The following is a 26,391-nucleotide window of genomic DNA, read 5'->3' on the forward strand; positions in this document are numbered from 1 at the left end:
TATTTGGCTTGCCCTAACATGATCAAGCCAAAGCATCCACAAACCAGACCTGGATTTTTTTCCTCCTCTGTCAAATGGTTGAAGGAATTCTTATGTTGCCATAGGCATGAGCTAAGAGAAAGGTATTAGTGCAACAGATGTAGGTAATATGGAGGTCCAGGGCCCTTTGTTCAATTTAACTTACTTGTGCCAAATTTGCTTGGGCTTCTTCCAAACTGTACAATTTTCATTGTAATATATATTGCTATTGTATCCACCCAATCTTATGATTTGGCACATCTGACAATAACAGGCTGTTTATATGGGCAACTGGTCACATAGTCACTTGATATTTTGTGGTTAGGCACTGAATCTCTAACAGGACCTAACAGTATGCCAGGAGATGCTTTGCAATGGTGAAACTTTCTCTACTGCAGGAAGCATCACCTTACTCCAGAACCCGAGAGGTCTGTGCTGGAACTCTCCTACTGTGGATTGCCAGAGAATCCACACACATATTTTCCTACCAAAGATACCTCTAGTACCGCGGAATTTTCCAGGGCTTATGGCCCAAGCAGCAGGACTGCTTGCATCACAGGCTGGACCTGCTGTAGAGGCCTTTCTTGCATTCCCAACTTCAAAAATATGCTGCCTCCAAAACTGGAATATGCCTACTAAGGTATTGTACTACTTTCTTATGGTAAAAGACACAAGATACAATAACTTATCTTTACTAGAGAGGATGTCCCAGAATGCTCCAGATCACTGGACACCTAAAAACCTAACCAACATGGCAGGGCCTTGCATCTTCTGAAGAATTTCTTTCTCACCCTCTGGAGTGTATGTGTCTCACCAAGGAATCCAGAATACTTGACACTGCTTGTTCCTCAGATCTGATTAGCATATCCTTAATACCTGAGTAGCATAAGCTTAATAAAGCAAACAAATGTGATATTCTATAGAATATCCAGGTCCTTTTGGACTATACTGTGAAAGAGAGAAAAATTAACTAGCTCTAGATCAAAACCATGAACACAGGGGCTTCCCTGGTGGCACAGTGGTTAAGACTCTGAGCTCCCAATGCAGGGGGCCCGGGTTTGATCCCTAGTCAGGGAACTAGATCCCGCATGCATGCCGCAACTAAGAGTTTGCATGCCGCAACTAAGGAGCCAGCAAGCCGCAACTAAGGAGCCCGCCTGCCACAACTAAGACCTGGTGCAACCAAATAAATAAAAAAATAATAATAAAATATTTTTTAAAAAAGAACTGTGAACGTATACTGTTGCCCATCACTTGCGACTCCAACTGCTTCTGATACTTCTTCCTGATTAGTATTGAAAGAATATATTCACTAGATCAGGAAACTTTTTGTAAAAAAGGCCAGATGGTACATATTAGTAGCCACATGATGATATATCAGAGGCTGTGTCACTCTCCAGTAAAGAAAATACATCTGGCCTCTTGCCTTCTGAGATGGTCCACACTCTGTCTGTGGAGTGTGTTTCTCTAAATAAATCCACTTCTTACCTATCACTTTGTCTCTCACTGAATTCTTTCTGTGATGAGACATCAAGAACTTGAGCTTCCTTAAGTCCTGACACCAGGAAAGAGAGCTGATGTTTTCTCAGACTGAGTGTGGACTCAACATGTGTTTGCAGGTGAAGAGTCTCATTATCTACACAGGCCAGAGATGAAGCTTGTCTTATGTAAAATTGGTTGTGTTCAACAGAAAAATATCAAGACCTAGTTGTAAGGGCCAGAACAGCTCCTGCTTGCCAGTGGCTGATTTTTCTATTCTATTTCTCAGAATAAATGTATAAAACCATATTATGAAGTTACAATGCAAAGAAAAAAAGAAAATACATCCATCACAGGACTACAATCAGGATTACTAATTGCTTAAGTTTACAGCAGTCCATTGTAGTCCACTACATCCCACCCAATGTTTGCAAGGACCAGAATGGTGAAACTAAATGAGGATATGATGGAGACCAACACCCCTGCACCCTTTTAAGAGTGTAACAAATTGCTGCCATTTCCCCCAGAATGCAATATTACTTTTTATTTACTATTTTGGCAGAGGTGCGGGTGCAGTTTCAGGGACTTCTACTTGGGCTCTCTGCCAACTGCCAAATATGTCCATTCTGATTATCTAGGGAAACTGGAAAAATGACCGACCATAAAGTGGATTTTTGGACCTACTGTGAGACAGACCTGGGCAAGCACTCCATTTATTATCTGACCCTATATTTTCCTACTGTAATTGAGGTGAGGTGGGGTGGGGGATGCAGGAATGGGAGGTACTGTGATGGTGCTCTGGGTCCCTAGTATCAGTGTCAACTCAGACCCCATATCCCTGGTTTTCCAACTCAAAAAATTTGGGTAGTCTTCTTTCCCTAGTATATGGTTAACTAAGTAAATTGTGCATTCAATTGATAGATTGAGTCTGAGAACTGTCTCAGGCCTATAAACTAGGCAAGGAATTGTGACTTTTCATTGAAGTTACTGACCTCAGCCTTCTGTTCAACCATTCTTGGTCACTCTTAATTATATGTAAATCAATACCCTACGTAAGACCACCCATGTTCCATTAGCCACCTCCACTTTGACCATGCTGCCCTTATGGAAATTCACCCACCCTGCTTCTGAGAGTTAAGTGTTGCCATTTGGCCTCTGCTATCAGGGCCAAATGCTAGGATCCTATTACCCCCACCACTACCAGGGAAACCAGTTCTTAAACATCCTCTTCCATCAGTCTCCACCCAGAGACAACCACTTCTTAACTTCTCAAACATGCTGGTGACCCCTTCATTAGTGCCTTTCCTTTATAAAAAATTTTCCTGACGTCCTCCTGAGAAACAGTCAACAGGTGGGTTTTCCAGTGAAATATACATTCATTCTTGTATGCACACTTCCTCTAAGCCTTTTGATCATTTTTCACATGGTCATTTCTATTTCATTTACTGTGGGCCATCGTTTGTCCCAAGCTCCCCAAAAGCCATCTCAACAGCACATTATAAGCACCTCATGGGGCCCCTGCCAGGATGTTCCAGAATCATAGGAACATCACAGTACTTCTTTTTTTTTTTTTTGCAGTACGCGGTCTCTCACTGCTGTGGCCTCTCCTGTTGTGTAGCACAGGCTCCGGATGAACAGGCTCAGCGGCCATGGCTCATGGGCCCAGCCGCTTCGCGGCATGTGGGATCTTCCCGGACCGGGGCACAAACCCGTGTCCCCTGCATCGGTAGGTGGACTCTCAACCACTGCGCCACCAGGGAAGCCCTAACTTAAATCTTAATTAAACCATCCAAAGAATCACAAATTTATTTTCTAATGTACAGAATTTTGGAACAAAGGAGCACTTCCTTTAAAGTTTGAGAGCAGCATAAACACTTAACATACAGCTTAAACCTAAGCTTTGTGATGGTTATTTTAAGCAGCAAAGGAAGGCTAGAAAAATACTAGAAACGTCCTTACAGTGACACATTCTTGCTGAAGAAAAGGTTCAGTAGAAGCAACCCTCACATGGAACAAGTATAGAAATGTATCCCTTTGGCTGATGCAGCTGTGGAGAGACTGAGAGCCCCAGAGCAGTGTTAACTCAGGTGGCTGGAAATTTGTACTGGTCTGTGAATGGTTTTTCACCAGTCTGTGATAAGAATGAGTTAGAAATTAAATGTGTTCAGAAACCTTTTAGCATTTTGTTTTTTATTTTTATTTATTTATTTATTTGGCTGCGCCATGGGGCATGCGGGATCTTAGTTCCCCAACCAGGGATCAAACCCATCCATGACCCCTGCAGTGGAAGCTCAGAGTCCTAACCACTGGACTGCCAGGGAAGTCGCTAGCATTTTGACTGCTATAATATCCAAATGCATGATCAGTGGCCTTATCCTGCGGAAGAGGTCTGGTCAGTTTGGTGTTGTCAAACTTGTGTGGTGGGTAGCCCACAGTGTGAACTGCGCATATGGAACACATATTGGTGGACAAAGGACAGGATACTTACAAAACAAAAAACCTGTTCCTTTACCACAGTTTGAGTTCCATCTTTCCACAAGTCCTAGAATAATTCAAACAGTATTTTTGGAACAGAGAGTAACCTGAGGTCAATTTGTTCATGTTCAATAAAAGTCAAAATGAAAATGAATGGCTTGGGAACAAAACTAAGGTGGCATCTGTTTAGGTTCCTGGCGTAAGCCCTGGCCAGGCCAGCAGAAGTGAGAATGTGTAAAGGAAAACTGGCACATAGTTCAAGGCGCAAGGCCCTTTCGTTCTTCCCTCCCTTTTCTCTTTCCTCATCCAGTTTTTGGCTAGAGTTATAAGGAGAGAATTTTGGCCATTCATGTCCTGTGACCATCATCAGAACTCTGCCTGTACTTTCCCATCTCTTGCAGAGGAGAGGAGTCTCAGATTCAGACCCGGGCTCTTCTGTACTCTAAGGTACAGTAGCTGGACCTTCCCAAACAGCCTTAGGCCTTAAGAACATTTCCTTCCTCGCCAATACCACAGAATGTGTGGGATCTTAAGGGGAGAAAAGTCTTAACCCAAGGGAAAGTGACATGTCAGGAGCTCAGAGTGCCACAAATGATAAGTACGAATTTGCTCTGGAAGTTATTTTCTGAGTGCTGAACCAGGACAGCCAGCTGGTCTGACCAGAGTATCCACCAACATGTGGCAGCCAAGGTCTATAGATTCACTGGTTCCCACAGAGAAGAGCAAGGTCAGTTCAAAGAAAAATAATTTAGTAAACATGTTAACAATATATTACTAACATTAATAATAATACTGTGAAATGTTAAAATACAATACCAATCGAAGGGCTTCCCAAATTTAAATATTCAGAGAAAATGAGGAAAGATGGCCATTCAGTCTCCTTTGCCAACTGAGGAGCAGACTGAGCTGGGGAAGGGAAGTGGTGGTAGAACCCAGTAATGCAATGTTATGCTACCATTCCTCACACGGCAGCTTAGAGAAGCTGAGGAAGATTAGGAAAAGACTTGGATGAAAAACAGGCTACAATCCCTCACTCAGAATATTTATTAGTCAGGAAAAAGGACCCAGGCTGCATCCCACCCCCCTTTCCCAAGCTACCTCCCTGAATCAATGAACAGTTTTCAAAGGAATCAGATGTCTCAAATAAGCCAAAATTTATCTGGGGAAGAACAGTAATTCATTTCCTAGACCTGACACTATAATTATATACGTTTGCCAGGGAGATAGTGGGGGCCAGTGAGGGTGGTGGATGGACTAGATGAGGGGAAACAGGATGGGCCCTTCTTTGTCACAGTTTGGGCTCAGAGAAGGGTTGGAATAAAGAGGTATTTAAAATAGAGAGAAGAGAGGAGAGGCAGGGGGTAAAGAAAGGTCAAGGGCTGAATTCACCCAGATCACATAGCATTATAGAAAGAACAGGGCAGCTACTTGAATTCTCAAGCTGGAACAGGGAGTTGAGGACTCTGTACCTGGAGAAAGGAGAATCCCAGGGCTTCTCTTTCAACCTACTGTGAAAGAGTAGCATTTTTAGTTGCAAAAGCCCCCCCACTTACTTTCCCTTCAGAGAATTCAGAATAGTCTGAAGGCAAGAGGGTGTGATGACAGACCTAAACCCCCAGCCCAGGCTATTTCTCCCCATTCATTCTCACAGGTGCTGCCCAAGAGAACTATAGAAATAGAGAGTCCTAGGACTCTGTCCCTGCTCCCCAGGTCCAAGACAGGGAGTAGAGACAAGGCACGAAGACCCTGGGTACAAAAGTGAACTCAGTGTGGCCCTGTATAACATTATTTTGGGAGAGGAAAGAAGGTGAATGCCCCAAAAGGGACGCCTTCCTTCACGTGGTAGGTAGCTGGGCCTTTGCTAGCAGCAGAAACCACAATGGAAAGGGTTCACAGAAATGATCTGCGGAACACGCCTTATTCCTAGAAGGACAGAGAAAAAGCCTCAGCTGGTATGGCACAATCTTGGGTGGGATGACGGATGGCAGTGGGCAGACCACTCCTGTAGACGACACTCCTGCCTCAGCTCCCAGTGGTTCTGCTGACTCCAGACGTTCCTCCATGGCTGGGAATCAGGGAAGAAAGCATGTTGTGTTTCACATGATCAGACACTGTTCGCCATTGGCACCTGGTGGGCCCGAGAGATTGAGGGCATCCAGGTCAAAGTTGAGGCCAGGAGGCTGGAGAAGAGATGAAGGGACTCAGATAACTCCTCCTATTTCAGAAAGTTAGAGCTTTTGAAGGTCCATCCCCAGCAGCCACAATTATCACCTTAGGTGGAATCACTAAAGGTTACAAAATACTGGAAACTGGGGCTCAGATTAAAGTATATGAGAAGGTATACTCACCATCTCCCCAGCAAGCTCTTTTGGAGGATGGCCCAAATCCTGTAGCTGGAAAATAAGGAAAGAGGAACAAGAGATAAGACCATGCTATGTGGCCTCTCTTGTGCTCCCTCCTCCACCCTGGCTGGGCAGGGAGGCATCCTTCCAGGACACTTCCTCCACTGAACACGCAAGCAGATAGCAGCAGCGGGCAGACGGCAAGAGGAGGCCTTACCTGCTGCATGAGATCCAGCACCATCTCAAAACGAGCCTTTTGAGTGGCCTCACTATCTGTGGGGGTTTCTGCCTCAAACTGCTCACATATTTTGCCCATGACACTGTGTTGTTCCTGGTATTTTTCAAACTGCTCTGGAGGTAGAGATTCTCGGTGAGTTTGTAACCATTCTGGATACTAAGCAAAGAGAGAATGCGTGGGGAGGAAGTAAGTGAACAATGAATAAGTAAGGGCAATAAAATATGAGGAAGAGTAAAACATGAAGGGGACAGGAACATAGGAGAAGGAAAAGCTAAATAAGTGAGTTCAGCATGAGAAGTAGCACTCACTTCAATCAGATCACCTGGCTATGCTAGCATTTACGGCCACCAGAGGACAGCAAACTTTTTCTGTGAAGAGCCAGATAGTAAATATTTGAGGCTTTAAGGGCCACATATGAGCTCTGTCACATATTCCTTCTTTTTTGTTTGTTTTAACAACCTTTAAAAATCTCTTCAGTGACACAATAAGCTCTGTGATGGCAGAGACCATCACTTAAACTACTCTTAAAATTGTTCACAGCATAAAGCCAGTAAATCCTCAGTGAAACCTTATTGGAGAAATGAATGAAGTTGGAAATGCAAGAAAGGTTGATTGGACGACAACAGAGACTTAGACTGATTTACAGAAAACTAGAGCTGAAGGATTTCCCCTTCTACCTTAAACATCCTCAGTATGGTAAGCTTTATTCTCTTGGAGATACAACTCCTCCCTAACTCTCCCCCTCCAAATAAATAAAGCAGAAAAAAATAGATGAACCTGTACACTTGAATTACTCTATCTCTGCAGGCTCTAAATAGACAAAGCAGCTCACAGGAGTTGATACAATGGGGAACAAAGAGGAAAAGCATAAATAGAAGTTCACAAACCTTTTCTGTGATCTCCTTCAGTGACGGGTACAGCACATCCTTGGACAGGAGGTTTTGCATGATACTCTGCATGATGGGGAGGATGGTCCCTTCCCCGTCTCCTTCGTCCATGCCCAGCCCTTCCATGGCCTTGGTCAGCTCCTCTTCTGACATGCCAGAGTTCTAGAAAGGACAGGAGGGAGGTGAGCAAGTATACTATCTTCTTGGGATGCTCACCAACCTTTCAGGTGGGAAAGAACTATTTAAACTTGCCTGTAGCAAAGGAGGCAGGCAGGGACAGACTTGAGATGATACCCAAGAGTCTGCCTTTTGAGACTCTGCTGGTGAAGTTTCTGGGAATGAGCCCCTTGTGGTTCCCTATCTCTTCCCCCTCACCTGAAGGTCAGTGGCATTCTTGGCTAGTCCACTTAATGTCTCCTTTAGGCAAGAAGTGAATTCTTGTTGGGAAGTCGCATCACTGCCTAGGAGAGATGAAAAGAGCCAAGGTCATTTAGGATTTTAACTGTTTGCTTGCCTAGGCTGACCTGGTTACCAGCTCGGATATGGAGCATTTATTAGTGAATCACTAGCACTCCAAATCTTTGAATACTCTATGGTTATCTTCATAGTTATTTTCACAAATCTACATGGACTGTGTCAGTTTGTTCTCCACAATGACACCCACATTAACACTGTGACCTTTAAAATGGTCACTTTTTAATAATCTTTTCTGCTACTTTACAACTTATCTCACGTCTTTCATTAAACAGGGTCTCATGCCTCCTCCCATCTCCTCCCCCATCCCATGGCAGTGGTATCATAATTACTGTCAACTTTACAAAGTTTGGTGTTCTCAAGCAACAGTGACCTAGGAGTTTTGCTCAGACATTTCCAGTTGTCTGGGGCCCCCTCCTCACCTACTCTCCCAGCAGCCTCTGAGAGCTTTTGAAACTGCTCTACCAGGTGGGGCTCTTCCTCAGCCAACTCCTTCATTGCTTTCTCAAACTCTGCAGTGGCTTGGGAAGCCAGCTCGCTGTCAAACAGTTCCTGGAAAAATTTCTCTTGGGAGGCGAAGAGGGCATCCTGCAGGAGAGAACGTGGCCTAAGTGCATCTCTCACTTAGCACCCCACTGCACGTGGCCTCTGACAAAAGTCACAGACAGTGGCTCTGGGAAATGCAGTGCTTCCCTCCTACCCACCTCCACTGGACATTCTGACTACCTCTCTTACTGAGAGCAACAAAAAGGCATCTGGCCACTGAGGGAACAGTATGGAGTGTCATTCCCAATCCAACCATTTAAATCTGCTCTTTTCTTAAAGAACTTCCTTGAGATCCCTCTACTCAATCTCAAGTCCCTGTTTCACAAGGACTGAGGCCTGCAAGAGCACTCAGCAATGTGAGGCCAAGGCACCTCCCCCAACTCCCCTCTGGCCCACAGGGGCCTGCCCAACCTCTGCTCAGAGCTGCATGCCCATTGCCCCCCCATCCCTTAAGTGGGTGGAATTTATACTTTGGCAGTGTCTCCCGGCGATCTCTTCTGGAACCCCGAAGCATCAGGGGCCGTGGTGGTAGGAGGGGGTGCTGGAGAGGGTTTGGCCTTATCGAAATCATCAAGTGCACCTTCAGAAACAAGAAACACGGCGTGTATTTGGGGATGGATGAGGATGCAAGGCTGGGGGGTTTCTGGGCAAAGCATTAAGAGAACAATCTTTCAAACTGTCAACTTTCCTAAAATTTTCTCCTTTTTTTGAGTCTCCCTCTCCTGACCCACCCCTCAATAAGCCTCCCACTTCCCTCCCCATTACCTAATTTATTGTGATCAAAGGGGAAGAAATCTCTTAAGGTGGAACAAGCATCTCTCTGAGCTTGGAAAAGAGAGTTAAAACTTCTGCAGAGACTTATCCATCTATACAGTGCCTTCCTTGCCATTCTTTAATGATTCCTAGAAATCCCATACAGATATCCAAGGCGAGCAGAGAACACAGATGTCCTTAACTCCCTGAACTCATTCTGGAGCCCTAAAGGGAATAATCTTTGGCAACAGAGCTGAAGCCACAAGATGTTTCACCTAGCTTCCCATGGGTCCTGGTACTAGTATGAACTGAGGGGCTCCATATTACACTCCATGGGAGGGCACTGAACTCTCTTATCTTCCAGTTTCACTCTCCCTCCCCAAAGCTCTTGGAGCTCCCTCTGGCCTCCTCTCTGCAGACTGCCACAGTCACTTAGCACTTCTCACAATTTCTGTTCATCTTTCCGCCTGCCCACTCTGTCTGTGACTGAGCAAGAGACAAAAAATATTCACCTCTTCCCTGAAAAGCCTGTGTCCTCACCACCATTCTGCTTGCCAGACTCTAAGTGTAAGGGGAGGACAGCGGCCCCACTCTGGGCAAGAAACAGGGCTAAGAAGGAAAAGTACAGCCACTCTCTTTTAAGAGGGTGAACTGTCTTCCTCAGAGGCCATCTCACCCTGTTTTTCAAAATAATGGGAAAGGAGTGTGTTTGAGCTCTGACATGATGAAAGAACTGGAAAGAGGCCTGGTGAGAGAAAGGTGAAAGGACTGGGAGAAGGAAAGGCGTGTCTTCCGTGTTAAGGAGAACAGGACAGTGCACAGAAGGACGCACTTCGGGCTCGCTAAGAGTTAATGGAAGCAATCCGTGGATGTCCGGTTCGCGGCCCACCGAGGACCGAAGGCTGCTGCCGGCGGGGAGAAAGTCAGACTTTAAGAACTTACTAATCTAAAGTAAGGGGAGTTTGGAGCGGGATCGTGAAACATCGTTCTCTGGGTTAGTTTCCCCTCCGGCAAGGAGATCAACGGTCTGGGCCGCTCAGGGACCCAAAGCGAGCTCCTCAGCTCCCGCCGCGGAGGAAGGAGAGGGTGACCCAGAAATTATCTCGGGGGTCGCAGACTCTCCGCAGACGACCAATCTTTGGAGAACCTCTCCTGCTCCGCCCCAAATAACTCAGGTTCACCTAACCCCCTGAAGGGATCCTTACACCCGCCCCCTTCGGGCCTTTCGCATTACGGGATCTTACTTTCTAGAAGCTCTTCCAATTCCCGGTCGGCTTCAGCCCCAACACCACCTTCCTCCTCAGCCGCGGCCATCTTGCCACCTCTGCCGTGCCGTAGGAGGCAGGACTCCGCGCCCCACCCCCCGCGCCCTCCCCCTCTGCCTCGTGCAACCAATGGCATTGTTGGTCCGTGCCGGGCCGCCATTTTTAAAGGGACAGGAAGCTTCGATTTTTTTTTTGTTGTTGTTGTTCCCCTCTTTCTCTAGAAACGTAGAACTAAGAGGGGAATTGACTGTTACCTTCTGCCAGGTTTCTTACAGGCTTGGCCTTCTTTCTTTCAACTGCCCGCATTACCTGGCTTATTATTTCTTCCTGAACTGTGGGTAGGCCAAATTGGGACAAACTGCCTAAGAAAAACCAGAAGCTGTGCATGTGTAATCAATAACGACAGTTAATGGCACACCCAATATGCTAGTTTCCTCTCACTTCCCTCAGTATTTTACTCAAACGTCATCTTCTCTTGAAATGCCTTATTCGGCCTCACTAAATAAAATTGCAACCCCTCCCACACACACATATAAATACACTTCCTATCCACTTTTCCTCTTTATTTTTCTCAACACTTACCACTATCTGACATACTATATATTGTTTTTATTTATCGTTATCTCCTCTCAAGCCCCTTGGAATTTAAGCACCATGACAGCAAGGATTTTCATCTGTCGTGTTCACTGCTGCATCCCCAGCTCCTAGGCTAGGGACTAAAACTTGGGCACTCATTGGCTGCTCTTTGCTCTCCCAGGCCCTAATGAGGCATGTTTCTCTGCAGAATCTAGTGGATATCTCTGATTTCCCTGCACCCCATTAAAACTGTCACAGTGCCAATAACTTAGAACTCAATGTTAGTTAATTATATCAGGTAGAAAAAGCGACTCTTGGACCCTGGACTAAGCAAGAAGGCAATTGGAATGTAGTGGTAATAGACCTGCCTTCCCTGACCTATCTCCTTTTCTCTACGCAGAACTCAATTGAGTGTAGTTGGAGGAGGCTCAGATAAAGACAACTCCAGACATCACTTCCCTCCTCTGGAATTGTTCTATTCAGATCTGTGAGAATGCATCAACTGCCTGAGACAAACCTATCTCAGCACTTGGAAGGCATCTGCTGTTGTTTAATATCCTATGCTGGGCACAGTGGAGGGCAGAGAGAGAAATCAGGACCAGCCCTTGCTGTAAGGTAGTTGACTGGGGATTAGGCTGGAGGTAGGATTAGACATACACACAGTAAGTATGGCACAAGGTTAAGTGTCATAAGAAGTAAGGATAAAGTACCATAAAGTTTAAAAGGGAGAAATCACATCTAAATGAAAAAAGTTACGTCATGACTTTCATCCTTAGCTTCCAAAACACACAGTTGAGTACTTGTGTCAAGCACCAGTTTAGGTACTTACTCTTTCCTTAACATAGAGGGCACAGACTTTTAAAATCATACCTGTGCAAAACCTACTGTGTTCTTCCAGGCACAAGTACTGTGATTTGGGAGAAAACACTCTGTAGTCAGGAGACCTAAATTCCAGTCCCAACTCTGTCATTAAATTGCTTTGTTCAAAACCCTTCACCACTCTAGGACTCATATTACAAATATGTAACATTAAATTTGGGACTCTAAGGTCATTTTCACTTCTAAACTTCTATAATCTAATCCTTCCCTGATTAATCTTTCTCCCAAACACCTGTAACATCTATTCCAGGTTAACTTTCTCATTCAACACCAAACTGCTTACATGTGTTATCTCTAATATGACTATATCAAGAACACATTACAGGTATCTATATTGGCTTTACATTAATATGGTAATATGTTAATAAGGAAAACATCAGGTGGTAAATAAGAGAATTAAGATGGAGTTGAAAATAAGCACGATTCTTCCTTTGCACTATTCTTTTTTTTTTTTGCGGTACGCGGGGCTCTCACTGTTGTGGCCTCTCCCCTTGCGGAGCACAGGCTCCGGACGCGCAGGCTAGCGGCCATGGCTCTTCCCGGACTGGGGCACGAACCCGCGTCCCCTGCATCGGCAGGCGGATTCTCAACCACTGCGCCAGCAGGGAAGCCCTGCACTATTTCTTAAACTTGCTTTACTATTGATAAGCCTAACACCTCATCTTAGTATTTACTCACCTCCCACCTTTCATGTATAGCGAACACTGTTGCAAAACAGTATTTTACAACATTTTCTTTATATCACTCTCTCAAGTAAGGACTTAATGGTTTGCCACTGTTTATTAACCAACTTCAAATTCTTGCTTGGCATTCAATTATTTCACATGTATCCATTTTGTTTCCCCGATTACATAAGCTTCATGACGATTGTCCACTTTTATCATATCCCTCAGTTCAGAATGTTTATGATGGTATGCAAAATTAATTTTATAATTTATTTTAAACTTACAAAAATTTTTGCCATTTTGCCAAAATTTTCCATCAACTTGCCTATGGTTACAGAAAGAATGTTTATAACTTGAGGAAGTGTTATGAAAATAGTGTGCAACTTTTGAGAGGGCAGGCTTAATTTGGGGATTCTGTTTAAGAAAGTATCTTTTAAAGCTAAAGAGATACAAAGCCCTGCCTTCTTTGACAGCAGGAATTACACTTATAGTTTATCCTCAGATTCACTGTCCACACCTGTCCAATGTATGTTCAAGTTGCTCATTGCAGCACTGTTTATAATATCCAAAGACTGGAAATAACTCACATATCCATGAATAACAAGGCAACTTAAAATCATTAGTATGCCTCCATTTAGGTATAACAGGGGGAGAGGGAAGAACATATTCATATCTGCTTGTTTATACATCAAAAACTCTCTGGCAGGATATAAGGAAGCTAACAATGGCAGCTACCTGTTTTGGGGAAGGAGATAGGAACTGGGTGGCTGACGAAAAGGGTGGGAGGAAGATGTTATAGAATAGCTTTTTACATTTACTGATTTCTGAACTATATGAATGTATTGTTTATTGAAAACATGAATTTAAAATGAAAAAGTATATATTTTAATCAAAGGCACAGTACATCACTCTACGGAATTAATCTTAGTACATGACAAGCAAAATTCTGTATTGCCATTGTAATTGCTGTACTATATACAATGTATTACTAATTAATCACATATATATCACATAAAACATCTAGAACAGTACCAAGTACATGGCAGGTGCTCAATGAATACACTCTATAATTAGCAATAGATGGAAGGTTGCAGTCAATAATGGAACAGGGGAACTACTTGCTTTCTACCATTCTCACAGCAATTCACTATATCCTATGAAAAATATGTACTTTAAAAAACAAATAGGTATTTATTACCTTTGTAATTAAAAATACTTATTGAAGGAAAGGTATCTGTTTTGATGGAGCAGCTACATGGAGTAAGTAGGAACATGAGAGTGTCCAGGAAACAAATGGCAAGCCACAAAACTCTTGTAGAAATTTATTTAGTGTGAGAAACAAAATACAAGAACAATCTTTGTAAAGAACAAGTTAACAAAAAGTGATGTGCATTTCTGGAAAATCAAATAGTTTCTTCTCAGACTTTATGTTTCTGGCCACACAGAGGATATCTGCCTTGGAGTTTGAATGTCCAAGGAAAATGGGGATGGCTAACAGCTTGTTATGACTGAGTAAAAGATGCTATCTTATTTATTACACCTCATTCCTTTCTAACAAAAAGTACACAAAGGTGGTGGGGAGGGAAGGAATAAATATAGAAGGAATTTATTTCACAAATATTCATCACAAATGTTCTTTGAAAGATCTAGGCTGGGAAGGCAAGGCCAATCATGACCACAACTGTAGTAACCTTGAGATGAGAGGTCCTCAGAGGCAAAAAAAAAAAAAAAAAGTCAGGTTTAGACATTTTGATTAGCCATAGAGGAAGAGAAAAGGACATTAGGTTTTAGGGTAGAGAGAGCTAAACATCAATAATATGAAGGGTAGTTGAGGAAGAAGGAGTTAGAAGGATATAAAGACTAACTGTCTGTGGGAAAACATGGTGCTTAACCCTACACACACAAAGCAGGCCTTAGCGAAACTGCAGAGGGCTGATCCTTAAACCAATCACATCTTTGCCAATCTCTGTCACCTATGGAAGAAGAAATAGAAAAAGGTTAGGGATCTGTAAGGGTGAGAAGCCTAGAAAGGCTACTCCCTCCACACCTCAATGGGCACAGCAGAGTGGTTTGTTGTTGTTACTGACTGGAAGGAGCAGTGGGAAGTTCTACCCTTCTCCAGTGTCACTGCCTCAAGGTGTGAGGGGGAAATACAGGAGACAAAAAGGACCAACTTGCTAGTGGGTCCTTCCCTCAAGACAGAATTCTAGATGTATTTCTCAAGGACAGTACTTACTGTAGTGACCCTGCAGATCTGACCCTTGAACTCAGGCGAATAGCAGGCCCCACTGAGTGGACATTTCTCCACTGGCTTTCCACGGTAGATGGGCCGATAAGATGCAGCACAGATGTCAAAAGGGTTGTGCATGTCATAATTGAGCTGGTAGGCATCTGTGGGGTTCTTCTCACAGGCAGACAGGATTTTGCGGGTCTAAAAGAGGGAAGGAATATTTTATTTAAGAGGACTGAAAGCTGCACACCACACTCAAATGATCTCATCATCATGGTTTAGTGGTTTCTTTGACGTAGATGCAATTGTACTGAATGAATACAGAATACGACCTCTGTATAGGTCATATGTGAAGGGGTAACAGTTGCCATTCCTGTTGTATCAAGCTTTCTCCTTCTCTTTCCCAAAGTGGCTCCATGGATCTAGACCCATACTCCTCCACTAAGTCTGAGAATTCTCAGTGTTAGCCCTGAAAGGGTTAAAACTGGCTTTCACTGCACAAATAGAAAGCTTTTGGAAACACAAGTAATGGGACATGTATATGGAGGCTAGTGGTGGTGGTGAGGGGAAATCTAGAACTTAAGCACAGGACTGGGTTGATTTTCAGGTACGGAGGACCTGTTCCATATTGCAGATCACACTCTCACAGTGGTGCCATGTCTAAGTAAGATATTAGTTCAGTTTCCAGGAGCAAAAGGAGGTCCCCATGCCAGTAAGTAGAGGATGGTGTTTTGTTGGCTCTTTTTGTTGAATGCTGTTATACAGCACTTTGTTTCAGAGACAAGGACCTTGGTCTTCGACTCTCTCCATGTAAGAGCAGATCTAGTTCCCCTATGCTCACTAAAGGAGTTCCCATATACCTGTTGAGCCACCTCCGGCTTGGGCCCAAGTTCCAACAGGCGCCGAGCAAAGGTGGCAGCAGTCTTAAAGTTCTTGAGCTTGAAGAAGAGGTTGAGGGCTGTACGTAGCACCAGGATCATGTGCACTGGCTGCAGGTTTGAGTGGGTGAAATAGGCTGCCATCTGGTGGACAGAAGGAGGAACACATGCCATGCTGATGCTAAAGCTGGGATAGGTCATTTATAAGGGGTCACACATGCATTAGAAACACAGCAAAACAACCAAATAAAAACAGGACTGGCTATAAAGCAGAGAAATCTTCTGCCTCCTAGTTATGGAGGACTGATGAGATGAGGAAGACAGGTGGAGAAATATATCCTTTCCTCACAGAAATGGGCCCAAATTTCTCTTACTCCCCATATTGAGACCTAAAGAATTCAGACCTAATAGTGGGTAAAAGGGAAGACGCCCCTATACTGCTTAGAGGCCCAGAGGTCTTACCTCACAGATGCGCTTCTGCTGTTCTAGAGACTCTTTGGGCAGTTTCTTCCTTTCTATCTCCATGGACAAACCCACAATGTACTCACGGCAAATGGTGATGAGCTGCTGAGCCTGGAGAGGGGGCAAAAGAAGGTAATGGTACAGAGGCAAGAAGGTGGGGGTGCCTGGCACTATGACAAGTATGACTATGACACTATGACTGCTCTTACCTCTGCAGTCTCCTGTTTATTGTCCACAACAAGTAGTGGCACACTGAGTAAAATGGAACGGAATTTTTCCACAGCCTCCTCAAACTTGCCCACTGTGGTGAGCTGGTAGCACAGCTGCAACCGTTGGATGAGGTCATTAAGCTTCAGGCCCACAGCTGGTACACCATTCTTCAGCCCTGCATCCTTCCTGAAAGAGAAAGAAGACAGGATGATCAGGAGCCCACTAGGACTTAACCTCTTCTTCTGGCAACATGATCACAACACCCTACTGTGAAAGAAGCTAGGGAAATGGATGCAGCAGGTGTAAACCAAACCTGACAGAGTGCCAAGCCAAAGATCTTTTCCTACTAGGAAACCTCAGCTCTGGACAATTCTGTCTCTGAGGTTACCATCTGAAATATCTACCCTAAGTTGGAACAGAGAGAAGCCAGGAGCAAGGGGCCTTACCAATTGCGATTAGGGTAGCCATACATGGAGGGCAGGCAGGGCAGAGCCTGATAGGTGGTACGGCCTCGGGCATAGGTCTGCAGGAACAGTTGCTTGTAGGGGCCAAACTGGGTTACCCCTACTTGGTCATGAAGGAGCTGGAATACAAGAGGAAAGAAACATAAGATTTGGGCCCTGCTACTTAAAAACTAGTTGACAGTGGGCAAGGTACTTAACTTCTCTGTACTTGTTTCCTCATCAGTATATTATATTTAATTATAGGATCTACCTCATTTAATAATACCCATAAAGCATTTATGATAGTGCCTGGCACACAGTCAACACTGAATGTTAGTGGCTGTTGCAGTTGTGCTTATTATTGTTATTGCTACTATAGCACATGGCTTAGTGTTCAAAAAATACACCTGTTCATTAAGGGGTGCTCACTTCATTGATGTGAGCCAGAAAGCATGCTATAAATGAGTGGAAGATGGCTGGAAGAATCCACCTTATGAGATTACTAAGCCAGACTGAAAGCACGTAAGAGGAAGGCCTTGTGAGGCAAGCTTCCTTAGGCAAGACCAAAGACTTCCATGTTAAATATACACCTCTGCCCTTGTGGGTATAATAATTTCCATTTGGTTAAGATGAATCAATCATCCCCCTGGGACCCTAGGCAAGGCACACTCAACAAAAGCCAGGGTAGCTTTAAGACTTACCCGCATGGCTGTTTCAAAAGAGCCTGCCAGGATGTGATCAACTGGAAGCTGAGAGTTATTGCACCAGATCTAACAAGAAACAGAAAACCCAAGACAAGTGAAATTTTGCTCTTTCTCTTCCCAACAGTCCTACTCTATATCTGTAATAGAAGAGTGTCGATATTCTTTACACATTAATCAAGTATAGCCAGCTCAGAAACACTTATCCCTACAGGATTGTTTCCCTGCTTACCTGAGTTGGGCTGGTTCCCTTAGTGGGGGGCACAAAGAACCCATCCTCAGCCCCACCAACTACACCAGGGGGTATATCCTAGGGGAAAAACAAAGAGTGAGTTATTTTTTAAGCCATTCAAGCAATTTGCCCTGATAAATCTAAACACAACTCTACCTTATTCCCAGCCTCTGTTCGGGAGGAGGGGTGGTGGTTGTGGAAGACTCTCAAAATAGGAGAAGCTTCCCCAGTAACAGAACGATACACCAAAAGCTCCAATCAGGCATAAAAGCTTGCTGCCTTTTCATAAGATGACACTGGCACAACCCTAGTTAATCTTATTCTTCTTTCTTTCAAATGGGAGATAAGCATCAGACTAGGAGGATCCAGGACCCCTCCCATTCAGGGACCTCAGGACAGGTGTTGGGGGGTGATAAGGCCACTGGCCTCCACAGGGAGAAATGGAGAACCTTACAAGGGTGAAAATTCCACATACCAGCTCAGGAGGGAGCTCCAGATCTTCTTCCACATCCCAGCCACCTCCTTCTTCCTGTCCCTTGCCAAGAGCATCATCCCCCAAACCTTCTGTAGCCTCCACAAACCCATCTGTAAGGAAAATCCGGGCTCAACATAGATTCTCAAAGTGACACAATTTTAGCCAAAGGAAAGAAAAACACTGGGATCCTTGTTGGTCCTATGGTCCAGCACCCTGCAGAACTGCTCCACAACCCAGCCCCACTCCAGGGAGGCCATCTGCCCAGAACATTCCTAGAAGAACATGCATACCTTCGTCCAGCTGCAGCTCTGCATCCTCTCCCCAGCCCTCAGTACCAACAGTGTCAATGTCAATGTCAGCAGCCAGTGCTCCTCCCTTCCCTACAGAGGAAAGGAACAGAAAGGAGCTGGTTACAGCCAGCTAAGTCTGAGATATGGCCTCCTCTACAGGCAAATTGTTGCATCCTTACAGAAGCAAGTGCCAATGTTCTGTCCACTTACTGTTTTTGTTTATTTTTGTGATATCTATATTATGCTAATCTGGTTAGCATAGGTTTCACAGAGAGAGGGAATAGAAGAGAGATGAAAACAACTGGCCTTCCTGCTACCAAAAACTGCCTCAAACAATTTCTTACTAACCAGCCTTTGGTGCCAACTCTTGGCATTTCTTGCTGAGATCTTTGCTAAGTTACCACCACTACAGTGTGTACAGGGCATGAGGACAAAGGCTAGATGAGAGGATATGGAAGAAAGAGCAGGACTGGGCACAAAATGCCCAAGGGTCTATTTAGGCTCTCAGCTGGGAGAAACAAGCTAGTAGACATAGCTGAGAAAACAGGAGTGTAAGGGTGGGAGTGGTAGTGGGTATACCCACATGACAGAATTGAGGTAGCTGAGTTAGTACCTTAAGATTGTATGTCATGAATGATAAAACACAGAATGGAGAGTATGACTACATATATGGTAAAACCTAAGAAAATACACCAAAATGTTAACAGTGGTTGTTAGAGCCATGGGCTAAGAAACATCTCTCTTTTTCCCTCCTATTTTCCAAATTTTAATGATGCCATAATGCTTTTATTTAGTTTTTAAAAGACTGTACTGTAACTTTAATTGGCATCTCAGCGTTGCATGAGGCATCACACAGAAAAAGGACAGATGAAAAGGACAGAATAGTTAATGGTACTCTCTAGGACAGCTTTTCACAAAACAAGCACACTACAAAAATGCTATGGAAGAAGCGGGCACTTACCCTTACTGGCAATGGAGCCTTCAAAGAACCCTTTGGACACAGTCAGTAAGGGCCAATTGGTATCCAATGGCATGATAGGTGCAGGTGGCTGAAGCAGCTTGGCATTAGGGTCAATGTCTGGGATCTGAAAGATAGAAGGTTAAAAGCAAACAGCTCTCAGGAACCATCTAGGGAAGGTTATGGAGCCTCCTTTGATCTCATTTGTTTCTCTGCCTCTCCTGGTAACCAGGTGGGGAGTGACATTTGTAGGTTTAAATAGTCCCAAGATCTCAGAGTTAATACTGTAATCAGAGATACTTATGTAAATAAAGACTCACTGCCTCCTTCTCTGGGTCAAATGTCTCCTTCAGGCTCTCAGCTTCTTCATCTAAACCATGGGTAGCAGCTGTGAGATAGGCCAATGACTCTGTTAAGAAAACAGACTTTGTGGTATAGGTACATTTCCAAGTGAATACTGCTGTCCTGATGTCTGCTCCTGGTCAAGTCCCTGCATAATCCCCTTCCCTTCAGTGTGGGCTGGATCTATTGACTTGCTTCTAATGAACAGTATGTGGGAGAAGTGATGGGATGTCACTTCTGAGATTAGGATACAAAGACTATGGCTTCCATCTTGGGTGCCCTTCATTTGCTCTACGGGAAACCAACTGCCATACTGAGAACTGCCCTATGGAAAAGACTAGAGCAGAAAACTGAGGTCTCCCAGCCAATAGCCAGTGAGGACCTGAGGACTGCCCACAGCCACAGAGCAAATGTGGGAGTGGATCCTCCCCTTCTTGAGCCTTGAGATGTCTGCAGCCTTGGCCAACATGTTGACTGCAGCCTCATGGGAGACACTGAGCCAGAGGCACCCAGCTAAGTCATGCTGCAAACTGAGATAATCAACATTTGTTGTTTTAAACTACTAAGTTTTGGGTAATTTGTTATATAGCAATAAATAACTAAAACAGTTGCTTATCCTTAAGGTCTATCATCAGTGTTAACAAGAACCTTGGACTCATCCCAGTCTCCTCTCTCTCACATCCCCACAACCAGTCCCCTTCGACAAATCATGTTGGTTCTACCTTTAAAATATATGCCAAATCTGACCACTGCTCACCTATTCACAGCTAGCACCTTGGTCCACACCACATCTTTCACCTTTCTTATTCCCTAAGGTATCTCAAGTGCTAGTATAATGCTTGGTATACAGTGTGTTCTCAAAAAATATCCCTTAAATATAAAATGAATAAATAAATGGGTGAAACCTCCAGATTTGAAGTAAAAGAATAAAACTCTAATGGCATTCAACCAAACACATTTACTACAGTATCTGCTCCAGGACCTTTTAAAACCCATTTCCCCCAAGATATTAACTATTTTCCTAAGAGTGCCTAGCCAAACTATATTTTCTGGCTGTCCCTCCATTTGGCTTTGAAGAAAGTCTCTGAGCATGGTAGGAGCATGCAGTCTCTTTTGAAAAAATGTGCAATGAAGGGAAATCCCTCACTACTACACATGAATAACTCACCATAAAGAGAAAATACTTCCTAAGGCACCAAAGGAAGTGAGTCCTGGATACTTACTTTGCCCACAGTTCTTTAGGATCCGTACCCGCTCTGACACGTCTCCCAGGTAAAGGGCATTCTGATAATGGCCACTCATGTCCTTTCGGATCTCAGCTGCACCAAGTCAATAAGAGACACCAAGTTAGGTCTTCTCGCTCAAGTTATCTCTTGCCTCTATTTGCCTTCTTCCATCCCCCAAAGACCCCTTTTCCCATCCTTAGTTTCTGGGGTCTCACCAATTTTCATCATCTTGCGAAGTTTCTCTAGATTGCCAGTGATAAGGTACAAGAAGGAAAGTTTGTCAAAGTTTTTGGTGCGCTGATAACACATTTCCACAATCTGGTGGTTCCCCTGTAGTAAGGCCACTTCTCCCAGCTTTTCCCAGCAATTCTTGTCATCCAGTGCTTTAGCTGCTTCCAGAGCAATCTAAAGAATCCCCAGAATTAGAGTTAACAGGTTGGAGGTTATTGTGACTCAAAACCAGGGACTATAGTCAAAATGTCTGTCTCTAAGTAAATCTCCCAAGGAACTCTTTTTCTTTATTTTTTAATTTTTTTTGGGCCTCTCACTCTTGCTGCCTCTCCCTTTGCGGAGCGCAGGCTCTGGATGCGCGGGCTCAGCGGCCATGGCTCACAGGCCCAGCCACTCCGCATGGCATGTGGGATCTTCCTGGGCTGGGGCACGAACCTGTGTCCCCTGCATCGGCAGGCGGACTCTCAACCACTGCACCACCAGGGAAGCCCCCCAAGGAACTCTTTACACTTTCAATCCTCCTAGCTTTGTTTTCATTCTAATACTACTGAAAATTCAATCAACAAATAAGATCCCTTAGGATCCATGGATAGAAGAATCACATCACATTATCCTCCTCCTCAGAAATTTACTTTTACAACAAAATCATCTTCTAGCAGTTGCTGATTCCATAAGGCCAATTCTTGCTTAGCTATCATATTTCCCATTTGTCAGGTTTGAAGATCCATAGGGGCTCCTCAGAAGAAATAAGAAGGAAGTTCAGAACTGGAAAGTCAATTTTCTTTAGGCTTCTCCCCATTTAAAAATAATGCCTATAGACTCTAGGCCTCAACATGTAATAAGTACTCCTTCATCTAAGCCACCAGTTAGCAAGTCAAATGTCAAGGAAATAATGAAAAATTTCAAATTCTAGACTATCTTGGTTCTGTTCTAAAAGTTACTGAATTCAGACTAACTCAGAGCGACAACAACAATAGAAATGCTGGGCAGAAGCAAAGATGGGCAAACAGCAACAGGAAGATAGCTCAATCTAACAACTAAAAAAATTCTAAATTCCTTTATATGGCTGAAGAAGCAAGCCCAGAATAATGTCTTCCCAATGCCACCCTAACCCTCTCACTGCCTCTACAACAATATGGGGCTTATAACCATACTTCTCTCACCTCAATGTTTCCACACTCCAGTGCCAGACTAAAGCGAGTTTTCTCATCCTTGACGAAATGCAGTGCCACTTCAGGATATCCCTTCTTCTGGAGATACGCAATGATAGACTGGCCTACGAGTTTGGCGTTCCTTACCATGTGTAGCACCTAGACATTTGGGGAGGGTTAGGGCAGGAAACAGAGATCACTTATAGGAAAAAAGGAGTGCTGCCTTTCTCAATACTCCTAATATGCTTCCTCATTTCATACCTCATCATATTTTCTGTTGATCAGGGCCAGCTTGAACTTGAACTCAGTTGGATCAATAGTGAGCACCCGAGGACGACACTCTCTATCTAGGCAATATACATTGTTGCCCTTCACCCGTGTGACATAGATAGGTAAATCCAGAGTTCGGATGATCCCATAGTCCCTAAGAATAAGAGTTAGAGAGCACAACGTTAAGCCGGTGTAGGAGTAAATCCAGCCTATAAAGAAAGAAAACAAGACTAGGACCCAGCCTTTTATCTCCTCATTACCCTTTTGTCAAGTGCCATTTGAACAATGGTATAGATGGGAAGTGATTCAAAAAAGAACAGAACTAAATACCAAAATAATTTATTTTATTCTCTTGTCTGAAGTGGGAAAAGATGGGGCAGATGGTATGATTTCTCTTTATAGGCTAGTACTCTAGGATCTAACAGACACAGCTATCAGAACCAGACCTAAAAGTTAAGTCTTAAGTTCTGATATATAATCACTAGGCCACTATGAACAGTTAAATCCTTCCTTATAAGCTATAAGTGAAAGTGGAAGAGAGATAGATGTGAAGACTGCTGACGTACAAAGAAATGATATAAAGCACATAATATTTTAAACTGAATAGAAATTAAAAGTTTACAGATTTAAACTTGTGGCTATAGCTAACACAATACTTGATGGATAATTTATAGTGTTAAGTGCATATACTATATTAGAAGAAAGACTGAAAATTAATGAGGTCTACATGCTTAATATTAGGAGAAAGACTAAAAATTAGTAAGCATCCCACTCAAAAATTTTATGGTTCTTTTTAAAGTTAAAACAAAGAGTGTACTTAGAAGGAAAAAATAAAGTCAATAGTAGAAATTAAGAAACAGAAAACAAAAATACAATAGAGAAGTTCAATAAAGGCAAAAGCTGGGTAAAACTGATAAACCTCTCATGAAGCTAATTAAGAAAAAAAGGATGGGGACTTCCCTGGTGGCACAGTGGTTAAGAATCCACCTGCCAATGCAGGGGACATGGGTTTGAGCCCTGGTCCAGGAAGATCCCACATGCTGCGGAGCAACTAAGCCCGTGTACCACGACTACTGAGCCTGTGCTCTAGAGCCCGCAAGCCACAACTACTGAGCCCACGCACTGCAACTACTGAAGCCCGTGTGCCTAGAGCCTGTGTTCTGCAACAAGAGAAGCCACTGCAATGAGAAGCCCATGCACCGCAACAAAGAGTAGCCCCCGCTCGCCGCAACTAGAGAAAGCCTGCGTGCAGCAATGAAGACCCAACACAACCAAAAGTAAATAAACAAAATAAATAAGTTTATTAAAAAAAAAGAAAAAAAGGATGAAATGGCAATAATAGGGATGCAAAAAGGGATATCACTATAGATTTTGCAGAATGAGGATATGCATAAATGTTTTTAAATGATCAAATTCCCAGAAGAGTAAAATTTACCAAAATTGAAATTAATTGAATCATATTTTTAAATCCTCCTGTAAGTACCAGGCCTGAATGACTACACTGGCAAATTCTACCTACCATTCAAGGAAGAATTAATTCCAATCTTACACAAGCTCAATGAGAAAACAGATGAATAAAGTATATTATTTTGCTTATTATATGAAATTAGCATGATCTCAATACCAAAACCTGACAAGGACAGAAAAGAAAAGGGAAATCACAGGGCAATCTCACACACATATATATACAAAGATGCAAAATCCTAAACAAAATATTAGCAGACTGAAACTAGCAATATTTGAAGAAGGTAAAACATCATGACCAAGTTAGATTTGTATCAGGAATACAATGTTGGTCTAACATTTAAAAAAAAATCAATTTAATTCACTACATTAATCAACAAAAGGAGAAAAACTGCATGACTACCTCAATATATGCAGAAAAGGGGTCTAAAAAAATTCAATATTCATTTGAGATATAGCAAAGAAATTCCTCAGTAGATAAAAAGTATCTATAAAAAATCTACAGCAAGCTTACATAATGCCAATACACTGAAAAGTCACCCTGTAAATTGGGAACAAGACAAGAAAGTTTCCTATCACTGTGTTTATACAGCACTGTGCTGGAGATCTTGGTCAGTGCAGTAAGATAAGAAAAATACATAAAAGAATAAGTGCTGTAAAGAAGAAACAAAAGTGTCATTACCTACAGATGCTATGAGTATTTGAAAAGAAAATATAAATAAATTAATAGAATTAATAAGAGTCTAGCAAGGTCTCTGAAATAAAGTTAATTTAAAACTTAGTTGTACTTCTAAATATCAGGAAAAATTAGAAAATTGAATTTTTAAATGGATACTATCCATTTACAAATAGCATTAAAAACTATCAAGTGCCTAAGAATAAATCTAACCAAAGAAAATGCAAAATCTCTATGGATAAAATTATAAAGCTTTATTGAAAGATGTTTCAGAAGCCCTAAATAAATGAAAAGCTACTATATCATGCTCACAAATTAGGAAACTTAATATTGTAAAGATAACAATTACACCCCAAATCACATAAAGATTCACAATCCCAATTGAAATCACAATAGGGCTTTTTGCTTTTGGGGGTTTTTTTGGCCATGCCGTGAGGCTTGCAAGATCTTAGCTCCCGGGACTTCGTTCGTGGCTCAGTGGTTAAGAATCCCCCTGCCAATGAAGGGGACACAGATTTGAGCCCTGGTCTGGGAAGATACCACATGCCATGGAGCAACTAAGCCCGTGCGCCTAGAGCCCGTGCTTCGCAAAAGAGAAGCCACCGCAATGAGAAGCCCATGCACTGCAACGAAGAGTAGTGCCCCCCTCACTGCAACTAGAGAAAGCCCGCACGCAGCAATGAAGACCCAACGCAGCCAAAAATAAATTAATTTTTTAAAAAAGAGAGAGAGAAAAATCAACTTTCTAAAAAAAAGATCTTAGTTCCCCAACCAGGGCCCAGGAACTTCCTTTTGTCTTTTTTTTTTGGCATGGAATTTCACTAGCTAATCTAAAATTTATACTTTTTCAAGACAAAAAATTACTTGAAAATATGCCCTTTCAAGGCAAAACGAATTTGAAAATAGCCTAATAACTTAAAAAAAAGTAAAACAAAGTGGATAAGATTTGTGGAACTGCTTTACCAGATGTAAAGACTTACAAGACTATAATACTTAAGATGGTGTAGAATTCAATCAGAGACAGACCACAAAAAACAGATCCTTGGGGGCTTCCCTGGTGGCGCAGTGGTTGAGAATCCGCCTGCCGATGCAGGGGATACGGGTTCGTGTCCCGGTCCGGGAAGATCCCACATGCCGCGGAGCGGCTGGGCCCATGAGCCATGGTCACTGAGCCTGCGCGTCCGGAGCCTGTGCTCCGCAACGGGAGAGGCCACAACGGTGAGAGGACCGCGTACCACAAAAAAACAAACAAACAAACAAAAAACCAAAAACAGATCCTTGGGACTTCACTGGTAGCACAGTAGTTAAGAATCCGCCTGCCAATACAGGGGACACGGGTTCAATCCCTGGTCTGGGAAGATCCCACGTGCTGCAGAGCAACTAAGCCCATGTGCCACAACTCCTGAGGCTGCACTCTAGAGCCTGCATGCCACAACAACTGAAGCCCACGTGCCTAGAGCCTGTGCTCTGCAACAAGAGAAGCCACCTCAATGAGAAGTCCGCGCACCACAATGAAGAGTAGCCCCTGCTCGCTGCAACTAGAGAAAGCCCACAT

The 26,391-nt window shown here is 43.4% G+C and overlaps 2 protein-coding genes across 5 annotated transcripts in view; both read right to left on the reverse strand.

Moving 5' to 3' along the window:
* Window positions 1-4,704: 4,704 nt before the first annotated feature.
* Window positions 4,705-10,578, reverse strand: PEX19 (peroxisomal biogenesis factor 19). 3 transcript variants are annotated; one of them, XM_067039462.1, is made up of 8 exons: window positions 10,457-10,557; window positions 8,930-9,039; window positions 8,336-8,501; window positions 7,815-7,900; window positions 7,440-7,601; window positions 6,532-6,708; window positions 6,321-6,365; window positions 4,705-6,187 (listed from the first exon to the last, which is right to left on the reverse strand). In XM_067039462.1, the coding sequence occupies exons 1-8, from the start codon at window positions 10,524-10,526 to the stop codon at window positions 6,077-6,079; spliced, it is 927 nt and encodes a 308-aa protein (XP_066895563.1). In that variant the 5' UTR covers window positions 10,527-10,557; the 3' UTR covers window positions 4,705-6,076. The 3 variants fall into 3 exon arrangements, with proteins under 3 accessions (XP_066895563.1, XP_066895559.1, XP_066895561.1); XM_067039460.1 differs by having other exon boundaries at window positions 4,994-6,152; window positions 10,457-10,578; XM_067039458.1 differs by lacking the exon at window positions 10,457-10,557 and having other exon boundaries at window positions 4,705-6,152; window positions 8,930-9,142.
* A 3,327-nt stretch (window positions 10,579-13,905) lies between these two features.
* COPA (COPI coat complex subunit alpha) overlaps window positions 13,906-26,391 on the reverse strand; it is a 50,525-nt gene continuing 38,039 nt past the window's right edge. For both annotated transcript variants that reach the window (XM_059066934.2, XM_067039470.1), the window contains exons 18-33: window positions 22,688-22,850; window positions 22,439-22,585; window positions 21,260-21,449; window positions 21,042-21,137; window positions 19,797-19,885; window positions 19,480-19,603; window positions 18,519-18,608; window positions 18,229-18,338; window positions 17,754-17,831; window positions 17,522-17,590; window positions 16,824-16,960; window positions 16,377-16,563; window positions 16,168-16,278; window positions 15,688-15,849; window positions 14,834-15,028; window positions 13,906-14,570 (exon numbers count right to left, since the gene is read on the reverse strand). In XM_059066934.2, the coding sequence (XP_058922917.1) occupies window positions 14,511-14,570; window positions 14,834-15,028; window positions 15,688-15,849; window positions 16,168-16,278; window positions 16,377-16,563; window positions 16,824-16,960; window positions 17,522-17,590; window positions 17,754-17,831; window positions 18,229-18,338; window positions 18,519-18,608; window positions 19,480-19,603; window positions 19,797-19,885; window positions 21,042-21,137; window positions 21,260-21,449; window positions 22,439-22,585; window positions 22,688-22,850 (2,008 nt within the window). In that variant the 3' untranslated portion in view covers window positions 13,906-14,510. The remainder of the gene's footprint in view (window positions 14,571-14,833; window positions 15,029-15,687; window positions 15,850-16,167; window positions 16,279-16,376; window positions 16,564-16,823; window positions 16,961-17,521; window positions 17,591-17,753; window positions 17,832-18,228; window positions 18,339-18,518; window positions 18,609-19,479; window positions 19,604-19,796; window positions 19,886-21,041; window positions 21,138-21,259; window positions 21,450-22,438; window positions 22,586-22,687; window positions 22,851-26,391) is intronic.

This window comes from Kogia breviceps, chromosome 1 (genome assembly GCF_026419965.1).
Source record: "Kogia breviceps isolate mKogBre1 chromosome 1, mKogBre1 haplotype 1, whole genome shotgun sequence".
In the NCBI taxonomy this organism is placed as follows: Eukaryota; Metazoa; Chordata; class Mammalia; order Artiodactyla; family Physeteridae; genus Kogia; species Kogia breviceps.

Excerpts from the sequence above, each read along its gene's own strand:
- PEX19 (XM_067039462.1), bottom strand. The coding sequence starts at position 10,526 with ATGGCCGCGGCTGAGGAGGAAGGTGGTGTTGGGGCTGAAGCCGACCGG. Across the intron at positions 9,040-10,456 it reads ATTGGAAGAGCTTCTAGAAA|GTGCACTTGATGATTTCGAT; the intron begins GTAAGATCCCGT and ends TTGTTTCTGAAG. Across the intron at positions 6,188-6,320 it reads AAGAGCTTGCTGGGGAGATG|GAGGAGTTATCTGAGTCCCT; the intron begins GTGAGTATACCT and ends TTTCTGAAATAG.